This window comes from Leptonotus elevatus, chromosome 6, assembly GCF_054856555.1.
Source record: "Leptonotus elevatus isolate MCC_2025b chromosome 6, RoL_Lele_1.0, whole genome shotgun sequence".
Classification (NCBI taxonomy): domain Eukaryota; kingdom Metazoa; phylum Chordata; class Actinopteri; order Syngnathiformes; family Syngnathidae; genus Leptonotus; species Leptonotus elevatus.
Window position 1 is genome coordinate 23,409,291 of NC_141244.1, and position 22,159 is coordinate 23,431,449.

General features: G+C 41.6%; 2 protein-coding genes across 5 annotated transcripts in view; one reads left to right on the top strand and one right to left on the bottom strand.

The window, feature by feature from the left end:
- ttyh1 (tweety family member 1) overlaps window positions 1-22,159 on the top strand; it is a 27,237-nt gene continuing 5,078 nt past the window's right edge. For 2 of the 4 annotated variants that reach the window (XM_086077872.1, XM_086077870.1), the window contains exons 1-13: window positions 1-374; window positions 4,491-4,656; window positions 7,948-8,177; window positions 10,667-10,778; window positions 12,750-13,087; window positions 14,553-14,648; window positions 14,724-14,796; window positions 17,706-17,781; window positions 17,930-17,985; window positions 18,644-18,736; window positions 18,824-18,916; window positions 19,489-19,628; window positions 20,185-20,245. In XM_086077872.1, coding sequence (XP_085933998.1) covers window positions 4,522-4,656; window positions 7,948-8,177; window positions 10,667-10,778; window positions 12,750-13,087; window positions 14,553-14,648; window positions 14,724-14,796; window positions 17,706-17,781; window positions 17,930-17,985; window positions 18,644-18,736; window positions 18,824-18,916; window positions 19,489-19,628; window positions 20,185-20,245 — 1,503 coding nt within the window. In that variant the 5' untranslated portion in view covers window positions 1-374; window positions 4,491-4,521. Of the gene's footprint in view, window positions 375-4,490; window positions 4,657-7,947; window positions 8,178-10,666; window positions 10,779-12,749; window positions 13,088-14,552; window positions 14,649-14,723; window positions 14,797-17,705; window positions 17,782-17,929; window positions 17,986-18,643; window positions 18,737-18,823; window positions 18,917-19,488; window positions 19,629-20,184; window positions 20,353-22,159 lie in introns of all 4 variants that reach the window. The other 2 variants (XM_086077868.1, XM_086077869.1) reach the window with 2 other exon arrangements.
- Window positions 18,396-22,159, bottom strand: part of josd2 (Josephin domain containing 2) — a 13,052-nt gene continuing 9,288 nt past the window's right edge. The window contains exon 5 of the mRNA XM_086077874.1: window positions 18,396-18,752. Within this exon, the coding sequence (XP_085934000.1) occupies window positions 18,748-18,752 (5 nt within the window). The 3' untranslated portion in view covers window positions 18,396-18,747. The remainder of the gene's footprint in view (window positions 18,753-22,159) is intronic.

Here is a 22,159-nt window from a genome sequence, read left to right on the forward strand (position 1 = left end):
TCTTGCTCTCTCGCTCACTCGCCCTCACTGAGAGCTCCTCTCCCATCCATCAACACGAACGGCTCTCCACTGTCACCCGACAAGCATACAATTATTGGCCATTTAATATTTCAACAGCTGCAAGAATTACTCGCTCTTTCTCTCCGCACACTTGCTCTAGCAACCCTGCCTGTCACATTTTGACTTATTCTTTGGCATGTCCCCCGAGCTTGTTTTTTTTTTTTTTTTTTTTTAAATCTCAGCAGGATGTTTTTGCAAGAGCATCAGGCGTTGATTGCTGGCAGTATACTTCTTTGAGTGGGTAAATATTTCACGAGCGGCGGCGAGAAGCGGCAGAACGCAAAAAGAGAAGCCTTCCAACGCAACTGTCAGAGGTAAGAAATGATTCAAAAAAAAGAAAATTGTGGCTTTTTATGTATGGCGTGAATGCAATGAATATGAATTCTTCTCCCGTCACTCCTTCTATCATTGGAAAGAGATGCTAAATGCTGCATTGATGCTGATGCTTTCATTGCATCCACTCTTCTTCTTCTTTTTTTTTTTTTTTTTTTTTTGGGGTGGGGAGGTGGTGACTATTTTGTGTCTGTCAACTTGCCGTGTCGCACTCTCCGTGCACATCCACTGCACTGATTTGCAGCGACTTACTGACTGCACTCACTTACCTACGGTCAGCTGCACTCACTTTTAGAGGAGAGCGCGCGCGCTGTCAGGAGTGGACGTTAATCACGCAGAATGAATGTCGACTGAAAATGGACGTGGAGGTATTCGGACGCCGGGGCTCGGCTTTTGCATACTCGATGAAGCGTGTAAACACACAACATGTTAATGAATTTTCCCCCCAGCTGATGGAGTGTGTCATAAGCCTTTAATGCCCCCCTCCTGTAAATTCCGGGTCGTTAAAGGTTGTTGTTAAGTGCCGGTTACTATTTCTTAGCGTTGGCTCGTGTGAATATGAGGTCAAGTGTGTGCAACATCGATACAGCTGCAACTATATTACGTAATAATACGCATTCTGTCACAGCTGCCCCTGCGTGATGAATGTGTTTCAAGGCTGTTTTCCATGTTGCATTGCCCTGTCCTCATTAGCTGCCTCACAAAATGGCCCTTTTTCTTCGTACCAGCTGCACATTCAGACACCATGGAGTCTCTTTTTAGAGTCTTCGACGGTGGATTTTGTGTGTGCGCGCGTTTGCTTAGGCTGCCGCCGCCGCCGCCGCCGCCGCCGCCGTCGGGTCAGCGAGAGCGGGCTCCAAATCACATTTATTGGTCTTCACTTATGCAAGAGGCAAAGATAACGAGCTGGCAGGGGACATCGCGTCAACGTGAGGCTATTGGTGGGTGACAAGCGTTGAGTAACTGCTGATAGCCGCCGCCCACCGCTTCCATCGTCGCCTTGCTAGCTTGGCCCAATAACTTTCTTAGATGCAGCAAACAGGTGATTCATAATTATTATTATCCATCCATCCATCCATTTTCTGTACCGCTTGTTTTCACAAGGGTCGCGGGGGTTGCTGGAGCCTATCCCAGCTGGCTTCGGGCAGTAGGCGGGGTACACCCTGAACTGGTTGCCAGCCAATCGCAGGGCACACAGAGACGAACAACCATTCATACTCACAATCACACCTATGGACAATTTGGAGTGTCCAATTCACCTGCCATGCATGTTTTTGGAATGTGGGAGGAAACCCGGAGCACCCGGAGAAAACCCACGCAAGCACGGGGAGAACATGCAAACTCCACCCAGGAAGGCCGAAGCCCGGACTTGATCTCACAACCTTTGCACTGGGAGGCGGACGTGCTAACCAGTCAGCCACCGTGCCGCCCAATTATTATTATTATTATTATTATTATTATTTTTTTTTTTTTATAAACACTTGATAAAGATTTGGTATGTGCCATATCTTTCACCTCCCCTAAGTGTTGCCATCCATCACCGGAAATGTTTATTAGCACATTTCGCTCGGCAGTCATGTAGACAGGCAGCGTCTGCTTCGGTTAGTGACTCATTCCTTTTAGTCCAGAATCCAAAAACAGCTTTTCTCTACACGCACCTCATCATGTGGTGCTTGTGTGCGTACGAATGTTAATATCCTACTGCGCATCGATGGACGCAAAAGCGTCTTGGTATGGATTCAGAGAGTATACAATAAACTTATAGATTACAGGTAAACACTGGAATTGCAAATGTTGCAAACTGACTCGTGAAAAATTGACGCGCAGATATACAACTGTATTGTATCTCGCTTGGGCGTTTGTCCATATGCTTGGACCATAAAAAGTTGCTCAACACAATTGGCTACTCATAAAACTGTCAACCAAAGCGTTAAATCCATCCATTTTCTCTCGAGCTTATATCCTGTGCAGAGTAACAAGTAAGCTGGACCTGGACCGCTTGTCAGTCGATCAAAGGGCACATAAAGAGACAGACAACCGTCCACATTTCACATCGTCACTCGTGAGTGGGAACTGAACCCACGCCGATATGTCACACCATCAGTGAAGTGAAGAAAGTGCGCTAAATCAAAAATAAAAGAAAGATACACTCGATTCAGATAAAACTGTGACCTGTGTTCTGTACGCAGTAATTCCTTGTGGACAGTGAAAAGACGAGTAACATCTTAGCATTGTAATACATGAAAACATTGAAATGACAGTGATTGGCTGGCGACCAGTCAAGCGTGTACGAGAAAGCAAAGAAAATGTCAGGAAAAGCCTACTAGAACACCCGAGCTATATTTTGGTGCTAATTAGATTCACTTTGTCTGCAAGTGTGTGTTGATTCCCATTTAAGATGCATTTGATTGGTTAATTCTGAGCACCAACCCGGTTACAAAAGGATGCTCGGGCCGCTCGGATGAAAGTTACGCGGCTCGTGCGAAAAATGATTTTCATCAGCCATTTTAATAAGTGAAATGGAGCATTGGCAACAATTTGATTTGTGACAGTTGGGCTGCCGGAACCATTAGGACCAACAAGCTTATTGAGACGCGCTTAACGCTGGCCCCGGCCGGCCTGTGAGCGAGCTTTTTAAACTCGTCACAGAATTTGAATGAGGAAGTTGTTTAAGCCTTGACGTTTGGCTGAATCCAAAACTTTTATCTTGGACGGCATTTGACACAATGACGTGCTGTGTGGATCGGCGGGGGGAGGGTGAAAAGCATCCTCTGTTGAATATTGCCCAACGCATAATAGCCATGTTAAATGATTCAATCGAACATTTAGTGCGAAGTAACGTTCTAAAATTCAGAGTTGCAAGCATGCTTTGTATGCAAGCATCATTAGCGCTCTGTGCTGTCCTAAAATGTGCCTTTTCATACACGGTGACGCGCGTATCAGACGCCTACCAGGCTGTGCCTCGGTCCCCCCAAACCCCCCCCCCCCCCCCATTGGATCCCAGTGTGTGTTTTGGCTAACCGGATTCGCCTTTTGTATTTACCCTACTTTCGAGCCCACTTGGGGCGGCTTTAAAGACACCAAGCGCCGAACAGTAAGCGACAAGAGAGTCGGATCGCTGTCTTCTGGTATCGTGCTCTGCTTGCATAAAATACTTTTGTTCCCCTTGTTAAATACACTTGCTGCGGCCCCTTCAAAGACCCCGTATAGCCCGCTACATAAGCCATGCCGGTCCATATGGCACACAGTCTGTGCAAAAAATAACAAAAGCTGTCATGTATTGTAATATGATTTTGCAGCTTACTATTAGTAACTTCATCTGATATGTTGAATATGTGTTTCATGAACCACAAATATTAGTTATTCATTCTTGACAACTTCACTGGATATGGAACCCTGTTTGATTATACGTCAAGAAAAGCCCACTAGAACAGCAGAACTTTTTATGGAGGATAAATTGAGGCACTTAATAATAATGGCAGATGTGTGCTGACTCTTATTTAACATGAGTTTGACTGTGATTGATTAATTCCAAACACAGCCACATCCCAGTTCTAAGAGGCCGTGCATCATTTCAGTGGTTCATTTGACTTTGTCTCTCGAAAAGATACAAGGACAAAATCCATTGAGTTGCCGGCTACAGGCCTCGTTAACAAAGGAAAAATGTTTTGAAGTAATCTATCTTGGTCTCATTTTTATATTGCACAAAAACCCGGCATTAGAACTAGGGGTGTGTAGACTTTTTATATCCACGATAAGTACAGCACAATTATCTTCAACACCTTGCGTCTCATCTTGCCGTGAGCAGAAGATGAACATCTCAGCAACCTCCACTCTGGAATCTGTGCACCCCCCCCCCGCCCCCACGCCCCACGAGTTACTTCTGTGTAACTACGGCTGACGTTGACCCTGGCATCTCCCGGGCGATGCCGCTCTTAAATTATCTGCGTGGAGGCATGGGAAAGGGCTGCCGTAAAAAAAAGCTCACCGCTGACCTCGTCGTCCTCTGGAATCAGCGGTGCCCTCGGGGGGGGGGGGACCTTCAGCTCGCACTTCACGTCCCCGGCGACTCTTGACACCTTTTCTCCCTTCCACAGGGCGGAGGAGGGGATCCAGTGACAGTGGACGATGGCTGCCATGGCGACGGTGCCCAGCTATACCCCTTCCCTGTGGGTGCGGATGTGCCACGCGCTCCCTCGGCTGGACCTCACCATGCAGATGAGGGACAACCTCTTTGCCCCTGACAGCTGGGAATACCAGCAGGTAAGTCACAAGTTGCGGTTTCAGTGATGTCACGCCTTCGGTGTCACATCAAGTTACAAATCCACATCGTTGTCATGGTTGACTTGACTATAATAGTGAAACTACATTTAGACTTACCCCGCTATTTCCCAGTTCATCATAACCCACTAGATTTTTTTTTCTCCAAGTGTTATCATTTTTTGTTTTTACATCATATAGCTATTGCAGGTGTTTCGTCCTAGACCACAAGTTTGAAGCAAAATCAACAATATGGAAATATCTTATTCAAATACTCCCTAGACATGTTTTTATAATATTTACAGCATTTTAAGGTCAACACACTTTTAAAATAATACAAACACATTTAAACACATGATATATTGAAAAGAGCAATTGCAATTGATAACACAAAAATAGTTGTATTTTTATTTTATTTTTTTAATATATATATATATATTTTTTTTAAGCAATGATGATGACATTACCGAATGAACAATACTGAGCTCTTAAAAAACCCAAAAAACAGTTTTCTACAAACAAGCCCAGCCCTCTGTTTACATAATAAACAAATCACGTTTTTATCCAAACTAACAAATTAATCGTCTCAAGATATCATGCCCAAAGATGTACATTATAAAATGAACCTGAAGCTGTTGCTTTCTGTAGGCGTAAAAAGCAGGATTACAGCAAATGACATTCAATTATGACGTAGATGCCACCGACTTCCATAAGTCACACACCAACGCCGTTTCCAGCCACTGCTGCGTCACACAGTCCGCGTCCCAACACTCGCACCCCCATCCCTGTGCCCCCCCCACAACCGTGTGCTCCCCCCCGATGAGCGCGCACAACGTGCAGGGTGTCTCAGCTCTCTGAAGTGCTTCGGAGAACTGAGACAGACACACTACACACTCGCACCCATCGACAGGAACGCGGAACCGAGGACAGTGTGCTGTCATCTAGTGGTCAACTGTGGAAGTACGCCCAAAATAGGCAGGAACCCCCGGTGCAGTGGAGTTTACTGTACTTACTGTAGTTCTCTCAAATGTTGTATAGGACAGCCAAAATTGCTGATACATGGAAGAACAATCCATAATGCTTGTTTATATTTTGTATAGTCTGTGTTTGAAACCTAAAAAATTGCCCCTTCATATTACGTAATATTTGACTTGAAAAAATAGCCTTGACTCATTCTCCATCTTGGCTATGATTCTTTTTTTCTTTTTCTTTTTTATGCTCCTCTACTAGGCCACTTTGATGCACCTGCTCCTGTGCGTGCGTGCGTGCGTGCGTGCGTGCGTGTGCGCAGCCTGCTATCAACTTGCGCGTAAAAAAAATCCAAACAGCCGCTGGCTGCACGGATCTGAATTTCTGCACTTTGCCATGCAAAATAGAAGGTCTCGCCCGTCCTAAACAAACTGTCTCACAGTGCGTGCTTGTGACTTTGCTATGGCACAAAAGGGAGGATGTGGGTGGTGGTGATGGTGATGGTGAGAGGGGTGAAAAAAAAAAAAAAAAAAAAAGACAGAGCGCGCGCGAGAGAGAGAGAGAGAGAGTGTGCAAATTATCCTGCAGAACACAAAGACAAAAGCGACTTAAAGTGCTCTGTGAAGGCAAAAGAGAGAGGGAATGAGTAATGCGAGGAGGTTGCTGAGGAGAAGTCCGGGGCTGGGGGAGGAAGGCTCACAGCGAGTCAGCCAGCGGCGGCAGTGAGCGAGAGTCGCACTGAATGTATTTAAGTAGGTCACCGATTATTAATAGAGATTCAGGCGGTGTGGATAGATAGAAAGAAACGAGAGGGGAGAGTGTGGGGGGGGGGGAGAAGCGGGATGGCGGGGGAAAAGGGAGGAGGTGGTGAGACGGAGAGAGCGGATGCGGAGGAATGGGTGGGAGTGACAGACGGACAGATGGATGAAAGGATAATACGGGGGAGATGTGCGCTGGGAAAATGCATTTCAGTAATGTTGACTTTATGACACAAGGCCCGATCAGGTGCCTGATATGGCTTAGTGGCGTCAGCCGTCTCCATGTGATAGCCGACTGCTGCCGAGTGGTCAACAAGCACGACTCACTTGACGGGAGGTCATATTTAATGTGTCTTGTGCAATTGTGATCATGCACAAATGGTGGTGGGGCTAAAACCACTTTGGCGCAGGCAGCGTATCAGGAAAAGCCGCACAACTCGCGATGTATGTCTGATGTGCTTTTCTTTTCTATCACAAATCAGCCAGCAGCCGCAGCGATGTGATGAAACTGGTCAACAACAAATTTCAGTCAGAGATAGCTTTATGTATCCCTAATTGTATTTTTGATGCTGAAGTAAAACATTTCTTTACTTTTTTTCCTAAAACATCAGGTTTTTGAGATATTTTCATTTTTTTGTTTTTAAGTTTGACCTATAGATGCTTGCTTGGGCAAGGCGGATTTTTCCATGCACTGCAAATCTACCTGTTGCTGAACCTAACCCATAATTCATTAATTTTACTAAATGTATATTACTGTAGTATACTGTATTATTATCATTATTAGAAAAAATTATGTGCTAGAGAAAAACGAAGGCAGATTAAGAATCAACACAAGAAATTCATTTAGAAAAGTTAACTTGGAACTTTGATTTAAACATTTTGTAAACATTTCTGGTGTTATTTTTCCTTGTCATGTCTAGCACTGAACCATTTGGAAAAAATTGTGATCCCCCCCTCCCCAAAATGGTAATTGCAATTTAATGTGATTAAGTGTATTCCTTAATAAACACAAGCAATAAATTAATCTGTAAACAGTATCAAATTTATTTATACATAAATGTTTTGGTCATGTTAGTTAGTTAGTTAGTTAGTTAGTTAGTTAGTTAGTTAGTTAGTTAGTTAGTTACAAAGCACCAAGTGCCTCCGGCGCTGATTCCAAAAGATTTAAGGCAAACTTACGATGCAAACAGAACTGAAATGTAAGTTAACAAATGTACTGTACTGTATTTAAGATAAGCACTAAGATTATGCACAGTTTGAACATTTAAATCAGTGATTCTTCATGTGCTGTTAGAGGGAGAAGATAAACTATTATGATGTTGGAGGGATTCAAGAGCTCGTTTATTAATATGGTTACATGAGTTGAATTGTTGAGTGTGTTAAATGACAGAGCATTACATTCCCTTAAATCTCCGGTGCCTGCTGCTAATGAGAGCCATACATTACATTATAGGACAAGCAAGATGAATTCATACTTTAAAATTATTATTTTTTAAATCCAATCAAAGGGTCATTCATCAGAGCCGCCCTTGCTCACGTTGCCGTTTATTCCGTCCCTCTCTGTCAGAGCCTGCTGCTTTTGTCCAGTTTATCGGCCATCGCCCTCGTTATCTCCCTCTTGGTGGTCCTGTCCTTCCTCATACACTACTGCTGCTGTCACCGTGGCGACCGCGGCGAGGGATCCGAGGAGGAGGAGGAGGACGAGGACGGCAGCACGGGTCACGGCTACAGCGGCAAGAAGGGCCGAGGGATCTGCTGCGTCACGTGGGTGGCCGTGGCGTCTGTCACGTTATGCTGGTGAGGAAGCGGATGCACGTGTCATTTTTCAATGGAATTGCGGACTGACCGGTCTGGGTGGGTCGCGGGTTGAAGACATTCGCCAAGTGCGTATTCCGAGGAATCCATGTGGTACACGTTCGGAGAGATGGAGAAATTGTGAGGTAGAAATCATCCGACGAGAAATATATACGCTAAGAAGCCAAACGTTAGGCAAGCACAATCATTTTATGAATTAATCGAACTGCGTCATACAGAAAGTTATGTCTAAAAAAAAAAATCGGAATCAAATTATAAAAATACTGTAATCCCTCCCGCGATTCGAATTTTATTGTACTATAGCTGTTTTTATTGTTCAGCACCTTGAGTTGCATCTTAATGTATGAAAGGTGCTTTCATAAATAAAGTTGAATTAGATTTGATTTGAATACTCCCGAGTAATGTTTTATTAGCATTCACGGCCGTTAATTACACTTTTAAATACAAATGTGCAAAATATTGAACGCAAGAGCAAAACACAAACATTTTGAACAGTCTTAACAGTTTACTAATCTGTCAGTGTAATTTTTTCCCCCAAACAATCAAAATCTCACAATTTAAGTCAATAATCATGTCCAAAGATGTTCATCATAAAATTTAATTACAGGCATCGCTTTCTGTAGGCAGTGTTGAATATTTTCAGCAAAAACTAGGCTGTGCCGGTTTGTTCTTCTTCTTTAAAATTTACAGCATTTCACATTAAATAAGTGTGCCACCATCTAGTGATTGATAGTGGAATTACACCCATTATAAACGATATCCGGACCAAAGTTGTAAACAAAAAAATTCACAAAATAATTTCCCCCTCCTAGACTTTTTAAATCCACTTTTGCTGCTGCTATTTGTTACCCACTAGTTGCCAGAAAATAAGACAAAAACACTTACATTTTATTGCTAGGAGTTAAGTCTTATTTGTATTTTATTTTATTTTTTACCAAATATTTCGGAATATTTTTCATAATTTTTGAATTATTTTTTTCAGCCTTCTTTTAAATACTAGTAGTCAAAGTAAGATTCCACAATGCTACTGTTTTTCATAATCATATCCCCCGGGGGGGGGGGGGGGGGGGGAGAAGAGAAAGATAATTGTTGACTAAGTGCAGCCAGTACAATATTTGCGTGTAAAAAGAATCCAAAACGGGAAGTGACATCAATATGATTTAGTGGCACGTTGATGTCACCAACCACAACAACAAACGCGCCCGCAGGCATTTTATTGAAGGCTGAGCGGCGGCAGCAGCAAAGCTGTGAATCACGTTGTCGTCGTCGTCTTCGCCGTCGTCATGTGCTTTTTAGTCACCAAAGTCACTCGGAGCAAAGGGACGCCTACTTGACATCTGACTGTCATGTTGTGCTGCTTGTTTGCCAAACTCGCCCCGTGACGCGACGACACGCATTGATGTGCTTATGAACACACGCAAAAGTCAGTATTTTGTCACTTTCTTGTGTCACGTCCAGCTAAAAGTTACCAATTCAACAAATAGAAATTCACTTTAAATTGTATACATCATTCGTTTTTTTTTGGCCTTAAATATATAACAATTATAAACACATAATGTAATAATAAAAAAAATAAAAAAATAAAAAATAATAATAATAATAATAATAATAATAATAATAAAATAAAATAAAATAAAATAAAAAAATAAAAATAAACACATAATGTTTACAATTTACAATGTATCGATGTCGTTGGAAGTGGTTTTGATGAATGTTAATTCATTGTTCATTATTGTGGTTGTAGTTTGCAGTGGGCGTGCAACCTCATACAGATGTGTCGCTAATATTTTGTCCCTCTCACGTCCATCGCCCCGGACCTGCGTGCAAATCGATGGAGCGCATCGCAGAACATGATGTGCATGCCGGATCCTAATGATGTCATCATATACATGCGGCCCGTGTCTCCCCCTTACGGAGCGTCGTGTCATTGTAATCAATCGTTACGTTTACACGAGTCTGCCTTCCGTATACAGATGTTGGCCTATTCGTCTCCGCTAAGAAAAAACAGCCAACGAGATTTGAAGTGACGTTCACATTGGGCAGCTTCCAATGCACAAAACACACACAGGAACACCCCCCCCCCCACCTTTTTTTTTTTTTCTAATCTGGGTCACGTTATATGGGAGATTGGGTCATACCATTCGTCTCTGGTCGGAGGGGATTTGATGAACATCTGGCCCTAGCCGTAATCTGAATATTTGAGAGAGAATGATGTGTAAACATATCGCTATGGTTAACATTCCCATTGCTTTCCTTCAAGAGTCGTCCGTTTGATCGCTGTTACAGTTTGCGCATTCACCAAGGACGTAGCGCATCCTTTCCATTTCATTGGTTTCAAATGTACAGTCAAACATTACGCTTCACGCCTCTGCTATCTGCTCTCATATGCGCGCACACCTCCCACAGTCTTTTCACGTTTCCTCTTTTTTTTTTTCTTTCTCCCCCTTCTCCTCTCCCTCCCTGTTTTGCAGTGTTGCCATAGGCATCGGTTTCTATGGCAACAGCGAGGCTAATGATGGGATGTATCAGTTGACCTCGTCTCTTCTCACAGCCAATTACACGCTAGCTTCCATCGATTTGCTGGTGAGTGGTGCTCTCCGCAAGTAAAATGTCATGCAGAATCCCTACCCAAGCTTGACGCTGCTTGTGCTTGTGTGTTGAGTGTGACAAGAAAATAGCATACAAATGTCTTTCTGATTGATTTTCCCCCCTTGGTCAAACAGTGGTTAGTGTGTCACTCTGCTAATTGTCCTCCTTCCGGAGCACTGTGTTAATGTTACAGGTCAGTCAAATCAGATGTTTTGGCGGTGAATTGCTACCTGGGTCTTCAGTAGTATGGAGGGCCAAAACTGCCAAAATTTAAAAATAAATAAATGACTAAATAAATAAATAAAGGAGTAAAAGTGAAAATAAAAACATATAAAAAATAGTTCAAAAAATAAAATAAATAAATTTAAATGGAAATGAAAACTATATATATACACATATAAATATATAGAGAGAGAAATATAAATTATATATATATATATATATATATATATATATATATATATATATATATATATATATATATATATATATATATATATATATATAGTTGGTTTAATTTCCATTTCCATTCATTTAATTACATTTTTGAATTATATTTTTTATATTTTCACTTTTAGTCATTTATTTATTTATTTAGTCATTTATTTTTTACTTTGGCAGTTTTGGTCCTCCATACAGTAGGGGCTTATCCGATCACTTCTATCATGTCACAGTTCTAAAAGCTGTCAATATTGCAAAAAAAAAAAAAAGTGACTTAACAAAATGCAATTCTGTTACGGTATACACTTTTTTTTTTCCAATTCCAAATCTGATAGCACACATATTGAACTATTCAAAAAAAATATTTGCCGCATCTCAGGCAACTTTTGATTTGATAAACTTACATTTGGAAAAAACAACAACAACATTAAAAACATGGGCTATAGGCAGTGCACCTCACAGAAACACTACTTAAAAATTCACCTTAAACCACAGCCCAACAACAACAATAATAAACACTTCAGACATTTAGGTCATTTATTGCGATAAAAGCTGTTGTCAAAATAGTGAGTAAGGCATGTGCGAATGAGCTACTTTGAAGTGCAGTTGCACGACAAGGAAGAAATAGAACTACGCTGAATGTTTTATGAACTTCAGGACCACTGAGCGCAGGTGCTGCTGATCTGATATGAGTTGCGCTATTAGCAGGATTGTCCGCTCCACTTAAACGCACAAACACGCGCGCGCTGAGGTAAAAAGTGGACTTGTTCATTAACTCAGTTATATAAATGCCTCAATTGCACCCACACGTGAAAAAAAGATGATTCCATTATTCATTCATGACAGTCACGGGCCTGATCCTTCTTTAGAATTATTTAATTCAAAAGTTGAGTTATGAAATAAAACGTCTTGGACTAACAAATTACCGTCACAAGAGCAAGTGAATTTTTTTAAAATTAATAACAGCTCACCTTTGTGTGTTTTTCAAATTAGACTGACAGTTTTCGAGTACTAGAATCTTGTTGATCATCTTTAGGCTAACGTATTGACCCTCAAATCATCTTGATTCTTGGTGTTGACAACATCAAGCGTTTCTCTTACATAAGACTTAAGTACGTTACTCACGTAAAAAAATCTGAAAAATCCCCTGAAGGACAGTAACAAAGTAATTGTGGTTTATGTCCCACCACTTGTGAGGTGCCTGTCTTACTCATACTGAAGGTGTTGAATGGGGTTTTTCCAAGCAGGGCCGTTATAGAGCTTGTTTTCTGAACTGGAAGCGGATAACGGCAATTCCCAAACTGTCCCCACAAAGTTGTAAGCATACAATTGTCCATAAGGTCATCAGGGGACACTTGAGTTGCAAAGTCTTGAATGTTTGTCCATATAGAGAACGTCTTAGTCAGGCATACTTGTGGTTCAGACAAAGGAGGATCTTCATCTATCTGTCCCAAATCCAACCGCAACTTCACAGCATGCCAAATTTGTGGTTTACTCACATCCTCCTCCTTCCTCCCTTTCCAGATTTCGGACACGATCAATGGCCTGCAGCTGTCCGTCTCGGGCCCACTGACCACAATGGAGGAGATGTTTACGGGCAGCAAACCCTTCCTGGTTTCCACGCGGAACTGCCGGAGGTTATCCGAGAACGTCATCAACCTCCTCTCCTCCATCTCCGTGGCTCGGTCTGGCTTGGACCCGGGTCTGGGGAACGATAGCGGCGTCAGCGGGGCCTCCATCATACCTTTGACCCCCGTGCCGCCCTCGGTGGCCCCCACGGTCGCGCCCTCGGGCGGCCTACTTCCCGGCCCCTTTTCACCTGGCTGGGCCGCCAACACGTTAATGATGAATGAGGACTACAGGTGAGGGGAGCACGGGCAAGAGTTTAGTGGTTTGGGATTTGTCGTTAGTGTCGTTTTAGATTTCGTTTTGACTTTTTGTTTTTCAAATTCAGTTACTTTTTATCGTTTTTTTGAGTGTTTTTTGTTTTAGTGGTTTAGCATTCACAGATATGTGCGGACGGAATATTTTTATTTTTTTATTTTTTATTTTATCCCACCTCCCTGGTGGGTTATCATTATAAATTTTCGTGGAGCGAGGTGGTCACTGCCCCCCCCCCCCTTCCACTCTGCACGCCCATGCTGCAACCTTGTTGCATTTAAAAGCAATTATTGACCTTTTGGGGGTATCAGTTACTTGCAGATTTCATTCTGTGCATGATGTTTATCAGGTGCAAGATGAAAAAATCTTTGTAATGAGGTATAAATAAATAAAATAAAATAATAAAAAGTAAGAAAATAATGTCAATTAAATTATTGTATAGAATTTATATATATATTCGTATTTTTTTTTTAAAGTATTGCATTAAGTAAACTTAACATAATATAATATTTAGAAAAGTAATTCAGTCTGGACAGGTGAACAACTATCTACAAATCAAACACAAAAAAAAGCTGTAAACGAATGCAATACATCAACAAATATGAAAACAATGATTTCTTGTTGTTGCTGAAATGATACTTAAACCTTCATATTTATTAAGTCCACAGTGTTTGAGATTGGAGATCATATTTTAATTCCTACACTATTTTGAAACCTCATTTTATTTACTTGTTACTTTTTAATCAATTAATTAATAATAATTTATTTAAAAAATAATACATTTATTTTTTTGAGAGTGGAAATAATAGTTTAACTCTTACTCTGTTTTGAAGCCTCATTTTATATACCTGTTAAATTTTTTAAATTAATTAATAATAAATTATTACTTTTTTTTTTAAACAATGAATTATTTTTTGGGAGAGTGGAGATAATGGTTTTATTCTTACACTATTTTGCAGCCTCATTTTTATTTGTTTATTTTTAATTGTTCAAATTTGGTGTGGATGTTAGCTCAAAAAGTCTTAATAGACACTTTTAAAAGTCTTTATATACTTTTTTTTTTTTATTTTTATTCCAGCCAAACCGCACATAAATGTGTCTTCTCTTAATTTGGTTTTGTGGAAGTCCATTAAAAACTTTCCTTTTAAGGCACCATTTTGCTTTTAACCGCACATTACTGCTTCGGAACCATTAAACAAATGTCCCTCAATGTATTGCGAGAGTCATCCATCTCACAACAGCTGGACTTGAGTGCGTCCTTACCTAAAAAAAAAAAACCCACACAAACACACACAGAGCTCAAATGATGCACTTGAACAGCCTTTACCACAACATCCTAACCACACATTCCTGTCCCCAGGAAGGGAAGTGCCGTGTTTACATATCTTTGCTAAACCTTGGAAATACATAAAAAAGGGACATCTTTTGTTGTTTCTTGTTTTTTAGGTGGTTGTCATACGTCATGCTGCTGCTGCTTGATCTCATCGTGTGTCTGTTCATCTTGCTGGGGCTGGCCAAGCAAGCACGATGGCTGCTCATTTTGTGCGTAACACAAACACATGTTTGCGTCTTCATCCGCGTGTGCCTTCCTGACGTGTTTACGCTCTTCCCGTGCAGGATGACGGTGCTGGCCTGGCTGGCGCTCTTCCTAAGCTGGGGCTCGCTGGGTTTGGAGACGGCCACCGTGGTGGTGAGTGGGCCCAGTAAAAGCCGTCTGGTGGAAAGGCAAGCCGAGAGCGGAGAAAATGGCGACGTAATGTAGACCAAGGGACAAAAGTACTCAAAAGTACTTGGTACTTTAATTCATTCACTTCCATTGACAGCTATGGATGTAAACGTCATTTTCACTGAAGCAACCCCCTTCGCTCCCGGCTGCTTCACTGGATTTTGACAGATTTTGCAAGGCCAACAGGATATTGTGTTCTATTGCTATGAAAACAGGGGACTTACCAAAATAAATATTAGAGTCTCTTCTCTCGTCAGGACAAAAAGTACATTTCTATCTGTTTCCCTTTTGCAACAATTAGCATTAGAATATAGCGAAGTTTCATCATTATTCACAAATCTGTTTAAAACAGTGGGGGGGATAGGGTTTGTTGCAACATGACCCTGGCTGATCTCTTATACTCTGCTGCCACCCGCTGGCCGTTTTTGTAATAGCTACCATTTCTTCAAGCATTCTCTTCAGTTTAGAGGCTGCGTCAAAGCTCTAGTATAAAAAAAATACGTCTTTGGGAGCATGGCAATATTTTATAGAACGCATTTACACGTTTTTGGGAGCAAATGAGTTAACTGGGCTGGCAGTGAGTACTTTAAGTTAACTCATTCACTGCCATTGAATCGAAAATCAATTTTTAATTTATTTTATTTGTATTCATTTTATTTTAATACGGTAACAAAGTTTTTTTATTGTTACTTTTGTTTTGTGAGCTTGACCCTGACGGCAGGCTAAGCGCAGCCAGCCCGTGAGCTCCCTGCACCCATTGTGTCGAACCGAGAACCTCAAAAGGGAGCGCCGCAGTGATGGCAGAGCCCCAAAAAGGCAGGAAAATTGGGGCAGAGATTAAAAATTCAATGCGCGTGTGCACCAGCAGCGTCTGCGAGCAAAGTGTGCGCCAGTGGATGCGTGGGCGTTTGGCTCGGAGACGCGAGGATGGAAGATGAAGGGAAGTGCTCCGAGCGGGAGCGAGGGCGGAGGGAGGACGACTTAGGAAGATGGCGGAAGATGAGGAGGAGAGAGGCTGCGGACCGTCGGCGGCTCCTCTGGAGAGGAAGTCGTAACCTTTTTTTGACATTTGCTGGTAACGGCGCACAGAGGGAGCGTTTCATGTCCATTTCCAGCTTTCCCCGTGAAAGAATGTGTAAAGAGGCCAAATAGTGGCTGTTTTTCTGCTCTGCTGCCTGTTTTGTGTCACGCGGAGCTGGTGGGAGACGTCCCAAAGCCTGACAGAGACGCTCTGTCCCTGGCTAGTGATAAGGAAACAAAGGGCTCGCTGTGGGCCGGCCCGGTTTTTTCTGTCCTCAGTGGCCACTTTTACCCGCCAGAGCGGGGCCTCTCTGCGGGACTATCGCTCCCTCTTCTGGTGAGTGTCTACAGCAGGGCGCAGGACTTTATTGTCCAGCAGCCTTTATTGAGTCATGAGAAAAATCTCACGGCACACCACCAGACAAAAATGTTACAAATCTCCAATCATCTTTCACCGTTGAAATAATCTGGAATCTGAAACCTAAGAAAGCACGCTTTTGGTGAATAGAATGGATTGTTGGGAATGAACAAAAAAAAAATGGAATAAAATGTCCAGACTCTCAATCTTGAGGCGACATAATGCGAGGAGAGAGGGGGACTTTTACGACACCACTTCGGGCGGCTCAGCGTTCAAGAGTTGATATGTTCACAAGCTATTTTCAACACTTTAAATCGGTTCATCATTTGTTAAAATAATGTGCGGCAGACCAATCGAAATTAACTCATTCACTGCCATTGACGGCTATAAACGTCAAAAATGCATTTGAACTATTTCTATTAGTTAAAAATTGTTTTCCACTTGTTAACAAGAGTATGAAATCCTAACTTTTTTGTATTATTTTTTTAATATATATATATGTACATTTAGAACAAATATAAAATGTGTGATTAATCATTAGTTAACTAGTTAAGTCATGTGATTAATTAAAAATTTTAAAAAAATGCTTGTCGCCCCAATTTTTATTTTATTTTTTAATTTTTTTTAATGAATTTATGGCAGTGAATGAGTTAACCATGTTTGGACATTTATGAAATTTCTTCATGACAGTGACGAAATTACTGCCGTCAAAGTTAAAGCGTTAACTGATTACTTAATCACAAAAATTGATCGCATCAATCATGAATTAACGCAGATTAATCGCACTATTAATTTTGACCATAGATTATCCTTTAGCGTGACAGCGGGTGGCTACGTTTTAAGGTAGCACAGGTTGTGTTTGAGCAATAAACTAAATTACATGCATTAAAGTGAAGCATTTAATCAATGTTTGCGTATCACATTTAGAATATTTGTTCATGTCAAAATATTGGGGGTCATTTTTTTCCCCATTTTAAATTATGCAAGTCATTAACTGATTAGAAAAAGAGGAGGATGAGTGTGTGCAGTGGGTCAAAAAATGTTGAAGTCGTCCTCATCACATTAAATATCAAAATAATTAACACACAACCTGGTGCTCTTCAAATTTGGGGGAATTTTTTTTGATAAAAAAGCCTTTTTTGTTAAGCGATTAATCATGATTCATTCTAAAATGTGATTAATCTGATTAAAAAATTTAATCGTTTGACAGCTCTCGACGAAATATTAAAATTTTGATTGTAAATGTAGGTCATGACCAACAAAGAAGGCCGCCCGTATACAGTATATTGACAATATGGGAGCCTTACGCTGATGGAGCGATATAAGAGGCTCGTGTAGGTTTATTGAGGACATCAGCGTCAATTTGTGGCCGCGCGCCATCTGCATCCTGTCAGATATGTCAGGAGGGGAAGTATGTCACTCGGTCAGCGCGTCTGCTAACCTCATCTCTGCTTCCTTGTTTGACCCCTCTCTCTCTCTCATCTTCCCTTATCAGGCCCTCAGCGACTTCTGCACTGATCCAAACATGTTTGTGCTCAACTCCACAAACTTCAACACGGGAACCAGCTCAGGTACCCCTTGCCGCCCCCACACAAAAAAAAACCTGGTGGTGGTTGTTGTTTACGCTCTCTGTCGTGCCCACATGAGCAGAACTGTGTATGATGATGCTGGATAATCCCACATGACCTCCTTTGTGTTCTTGCTCTGTTTGCCGCTTAGATGTGCTGGATTATTACCTGACCTGCAGCCGACGCATGAACAGTCCGTTCCAGCAGGTACCAAGGGTTCTACCTTCCCTGTATAATATGCACACGCACTAGCACAACATTAGGTACACTTACAACCTAATAGTGTTCATCTTATCAGGCATTTTTAATTACGAAAAATGTTTATCGCCTAACGCCTCTTTGTTTTTTAAAAGTAATTTTAATTGTTTAAAAAAAAAACATTTTTAATAATCTTTTCCTTTATTTATTTATTTATTTTTTTAAAGAAAAGATTATTAAAAATTAGGGGCGTTAGGCGATTAACATTTTTAATAATCTTTTCTTCGTTTTTTAAAAGTAATTTTAATTGTTTAAAAAAAAACATTTTTAATAATCTTTTCCTTTTTCTTTTCTTTTTTTTTTTTTAAAGAAAAGATTATTAAAAATTAGGGGCGTCAGGCGATTACATTTTTTAATCATAATTAATCGCATGACTTCACTAGTTAACTTACAATTAATCACAAATTTTATATCTGTTCTAAATGAACAATAAAACGAATTAGTTTTCATACTCTTGTTAACAAAAGTGGGGGGAAAAAATGTTAAACTAATAGAAATCGTTAAAATGACTTTTTGACGTTGATCGGCGTTATTGGCAGCGAATGAGTTAATATCATAATGTACTGCTTGAGTGCGACGTCAAAAAATCTTCACGCTCTGTCTTCAGCTCCTCACCCAGTCGCAGAGGGCGCTGTCCAACATCCACACACACCTTTCCAGTGTGGAACGTAACGCCCTCACGCAGTTCCCCAAAGCTGAGGTGGGTTAGCCTCATCCTGAAAAAAAAAAAAAACCAGGCAGTTATGTACTTGTATTCATTTTCCCTCATGGGACACTTCACTTGCAGAAATCACTCAGGGATGTTCAACAGATTCTCAACAGCACAGAAGGCAACTTCCATCAACTGGTGGCGCTGCTGAACTGCCGTGGCCTCAACAAGGTGAGAATCAGCGACGGGCGAATGAATTTGGTTCCTGACCGTTCAGCGGGGACGACTTAATCCAGTACTATCTCAACGTCACAGTTCTACACTGTAAAAAAAAAAGAAAAAAAAAAAAAAAAAAAAAAGGGGGAGTAATAATAAAGTAAATTTTACAAGGAGGGCATTGAGTACATTTGACCAGTTTATTTTAAAAAGTTACTCTTACACTTATTGAGGAACAAACTCACGCCCTTCAGCTTCAACTCTACCACCTGTGCTATGCCACTCTTGTTTGCCATAATGCTGTGTCCAACAATGAGACCAAAAATGCTCTTGGAGGTACGAGGATTCTACTTGACACCAGCAATATACTAACACAGCAGGAGTAGCATGGCTCAGTTTTTTATTTTTTATAAACTGGTCAAATGTACTCAAAACTCTCGTCAAATTTATGCAGAATTTCTGAGTGAAAAAAATGTTACTAAGTTGTTGTTTTTTACAGTGTAGAAGCCATTAATACTACACAAAAACACAAGAATTGAACTGTTCCACGTACTGTACATCAATCAATCAACATGTCCGTCTTGTAGGACTACATCGACTCACTGAAAGGCCTGTGCTATGACGGGATGGAGGGACTGCTCTACCTCTCGCTGTACTCGTTCCTCTCGGCTCTGGCCTTCACTGCCATTCTTTGTTCTCTGCCTGGTGCCTGGAGGAGCTTCCCAAGGTGAGGGAGGACACCCCCCCAACCCCCCCCCCCCCCCAAAAAAAAACCACACACGTTAGCTTACTGTTGCTGCTACTGAATTGGCTAGCGCATTGTCTTCTACTAGCTGGCTAGCTATTATATTTTGTTAGATTACTCCTACAACTCAACCAAACATACAAACCTGTGAGAAAATGTCTTCCATCAACCCGATGCAGGAGGTTTGGTTCCTCAATCTGTTTCTTTCAAGTGTCTACTTACTTACAGCATCCACTCGTTTTACTGTATCCTCCAATTCCCGCCTAATCGATTTCTGCCACCCGGAATATCCCTGGCGCCTCGTCTTTATTAATAAATTGATTGCTGTTCACCTGTACTGCATATCACGAGCATCATTCTTTATTTTTGGTCTGCTGTCACACTGCTCCCATGCATGTTTAAATCCGGAGGGGAAAAAACAAAAGCCAGGACTAAAATAATGACTATTAATGTTTCATTGTGATCCACCTTCTCTATGTTAGCCATCCATCCTCACACATCTCCATCTCTCTCTCTTCCATGGCCGCCGTTTCGCCAGTGATTCGGAAGAGTACGAGGACTCGGACAGCGAGAGTGAGGACCCCTTCACCTCCCATCAGGCACGTAGACAGACGGCCTCGGGGTCTCAGCGCGGGGCCATGGCCCCCTTCTATAATTACCCGGGGGCCGGGTGGACACCCCCCTTTTCTAGCGCGCCGCCCCTCCCGTGAGTAACACCAGACACACGGACACGCAGACAGACAAACAGACAGACAGAAACTTCCAGATGTTGCAGTAGAGTCCAGAAAGCATACAAATAAAATGTAGACTCACATATTACATATACCGACCAGTCACAATATTAGGTACGCTTGCACAATCTAACGAAATCCAACTGAAGGGTGGTACCAAAGGTTAGCTGTAATTTGCAGTGGTGTAAAACTCTATATTTATCTATCTATCTAGCTAGCTGGCTAGCTATCGAGCTAGATAGATAGCTAACCGTCTGGCTAGCTAGCTGCCTAGATAGCTCGATAGATAGCTAACCGTCTGGCTGGCTAAATAGCTAACTGTCTATCTTGCTAGATAGCAAGCTAGATAGCTAGCTAACTTTTATCTAAATAGATAACTAGCTAGATAGCCAGATAGCTAGCAAACTGTCTATCTAGCTACCTCTCTAGCTAGCTAGCTTGCTTTAAATCCAATTTTTTTGTTGCTATTATTAGCAGTAGCCAAAGGTGTCAAATCCAGGTCCAGTAAGTAAAAACCTGGTCTATTCAAGAGCACATTTACCTGCCAAACTGTGGCAGGGTTTTTACTTTCTGGAACTGGATTTGATACTTCTGGTGTTAGCAGTAGGAGCACAAGTAAGAGTAGTAGTTGAAATAAAGTAGTGTAAATAGTAGTGGTAAAAGTAGTATACAAATAGTAGCTGTAGTAGAAATTGTCGTAGAAAAGTATTGGAAGTAGTTTGGGAACAGTACAGGTAATATTGGAGGTAGTATAAAAAGTATTAATGGTGGTAGAAGTAGTAGGAGTTGAGGTAAGAATAGTAAAACTCTTAATTGGTAGAAATAGTATTGGACTTGGTAGAAATACTAGTAGAAGAAAAAGTTGTTGAGGTAGAAATTGTAGTAGTATAAATGTTAGAGTGGTGGTGGTAGGAGTACTATAAAATATTAGTAGAAGTAATAGAAAGAGTAGTTGAAGTAAAAGTAGTAGAAATTGTAAAGGATGATGTACAAAAAAAAGAAACTGAAATAATAGTAGCATCGCTAAAAGAAGTAGTAGCAATAGTGGTAGTAATGAAATAGTCAGTGAATGCAGTATTACACCACTTCAACTTACAACAGCAATCAATGTGAAATGAATGTATTTATTTTTTTCCATCCAGCTCTCTTTTTGGATCTGGTTAGATTGTGCAGGTGTCCCTAATGTTGCGTCCGCTCAGTCTGCATTCCAATTCCACGTTCCCCCCTTCATCATATCCAAGTTTGACTCTTAAACAGGACACATGAGAGGCAGCCAGTGAGCCTCGGCACATCCCACAGCACCTTGCGCTGTTGCACACGCAGCACTGGTTGCTCCTCCGCAGACAGACACACAGACAGGTCAACATGGACGACAGTGTAGACAGAGGAGCGGACACAACTGCAGAGGCCTGTCTGTCTGTCTGTCCGTCCGTCCGTCCGTCTGTCTGCCCGTGTGTCTGTCCAATCCGTCCGTCTGTCTCGAGTGTTTTCAGGACAGACCACGCAGGCCCGTTTTATTTTTACCTTTTCCCCCTCGACTCGAAATTGCGGCGTCACGATCTTCGCCTAGTAAGACCACTGCTGTGTTTTTTGAGGGGGATTTGGGGGGCGGGGGTAAATTGGCAAGAAAACCCGTGTAGGTACCGACCTTTTCCACCCTCCGCATCACTCGTCATCGCTTTGTCTCCTCATTGTGATCTCTCCTGGCTTTTTTTTCTCTTCATGACTCCTCACACTTCTAACATCTTATTTTAAACGCAGTCACACTACAGAAAGCCATTT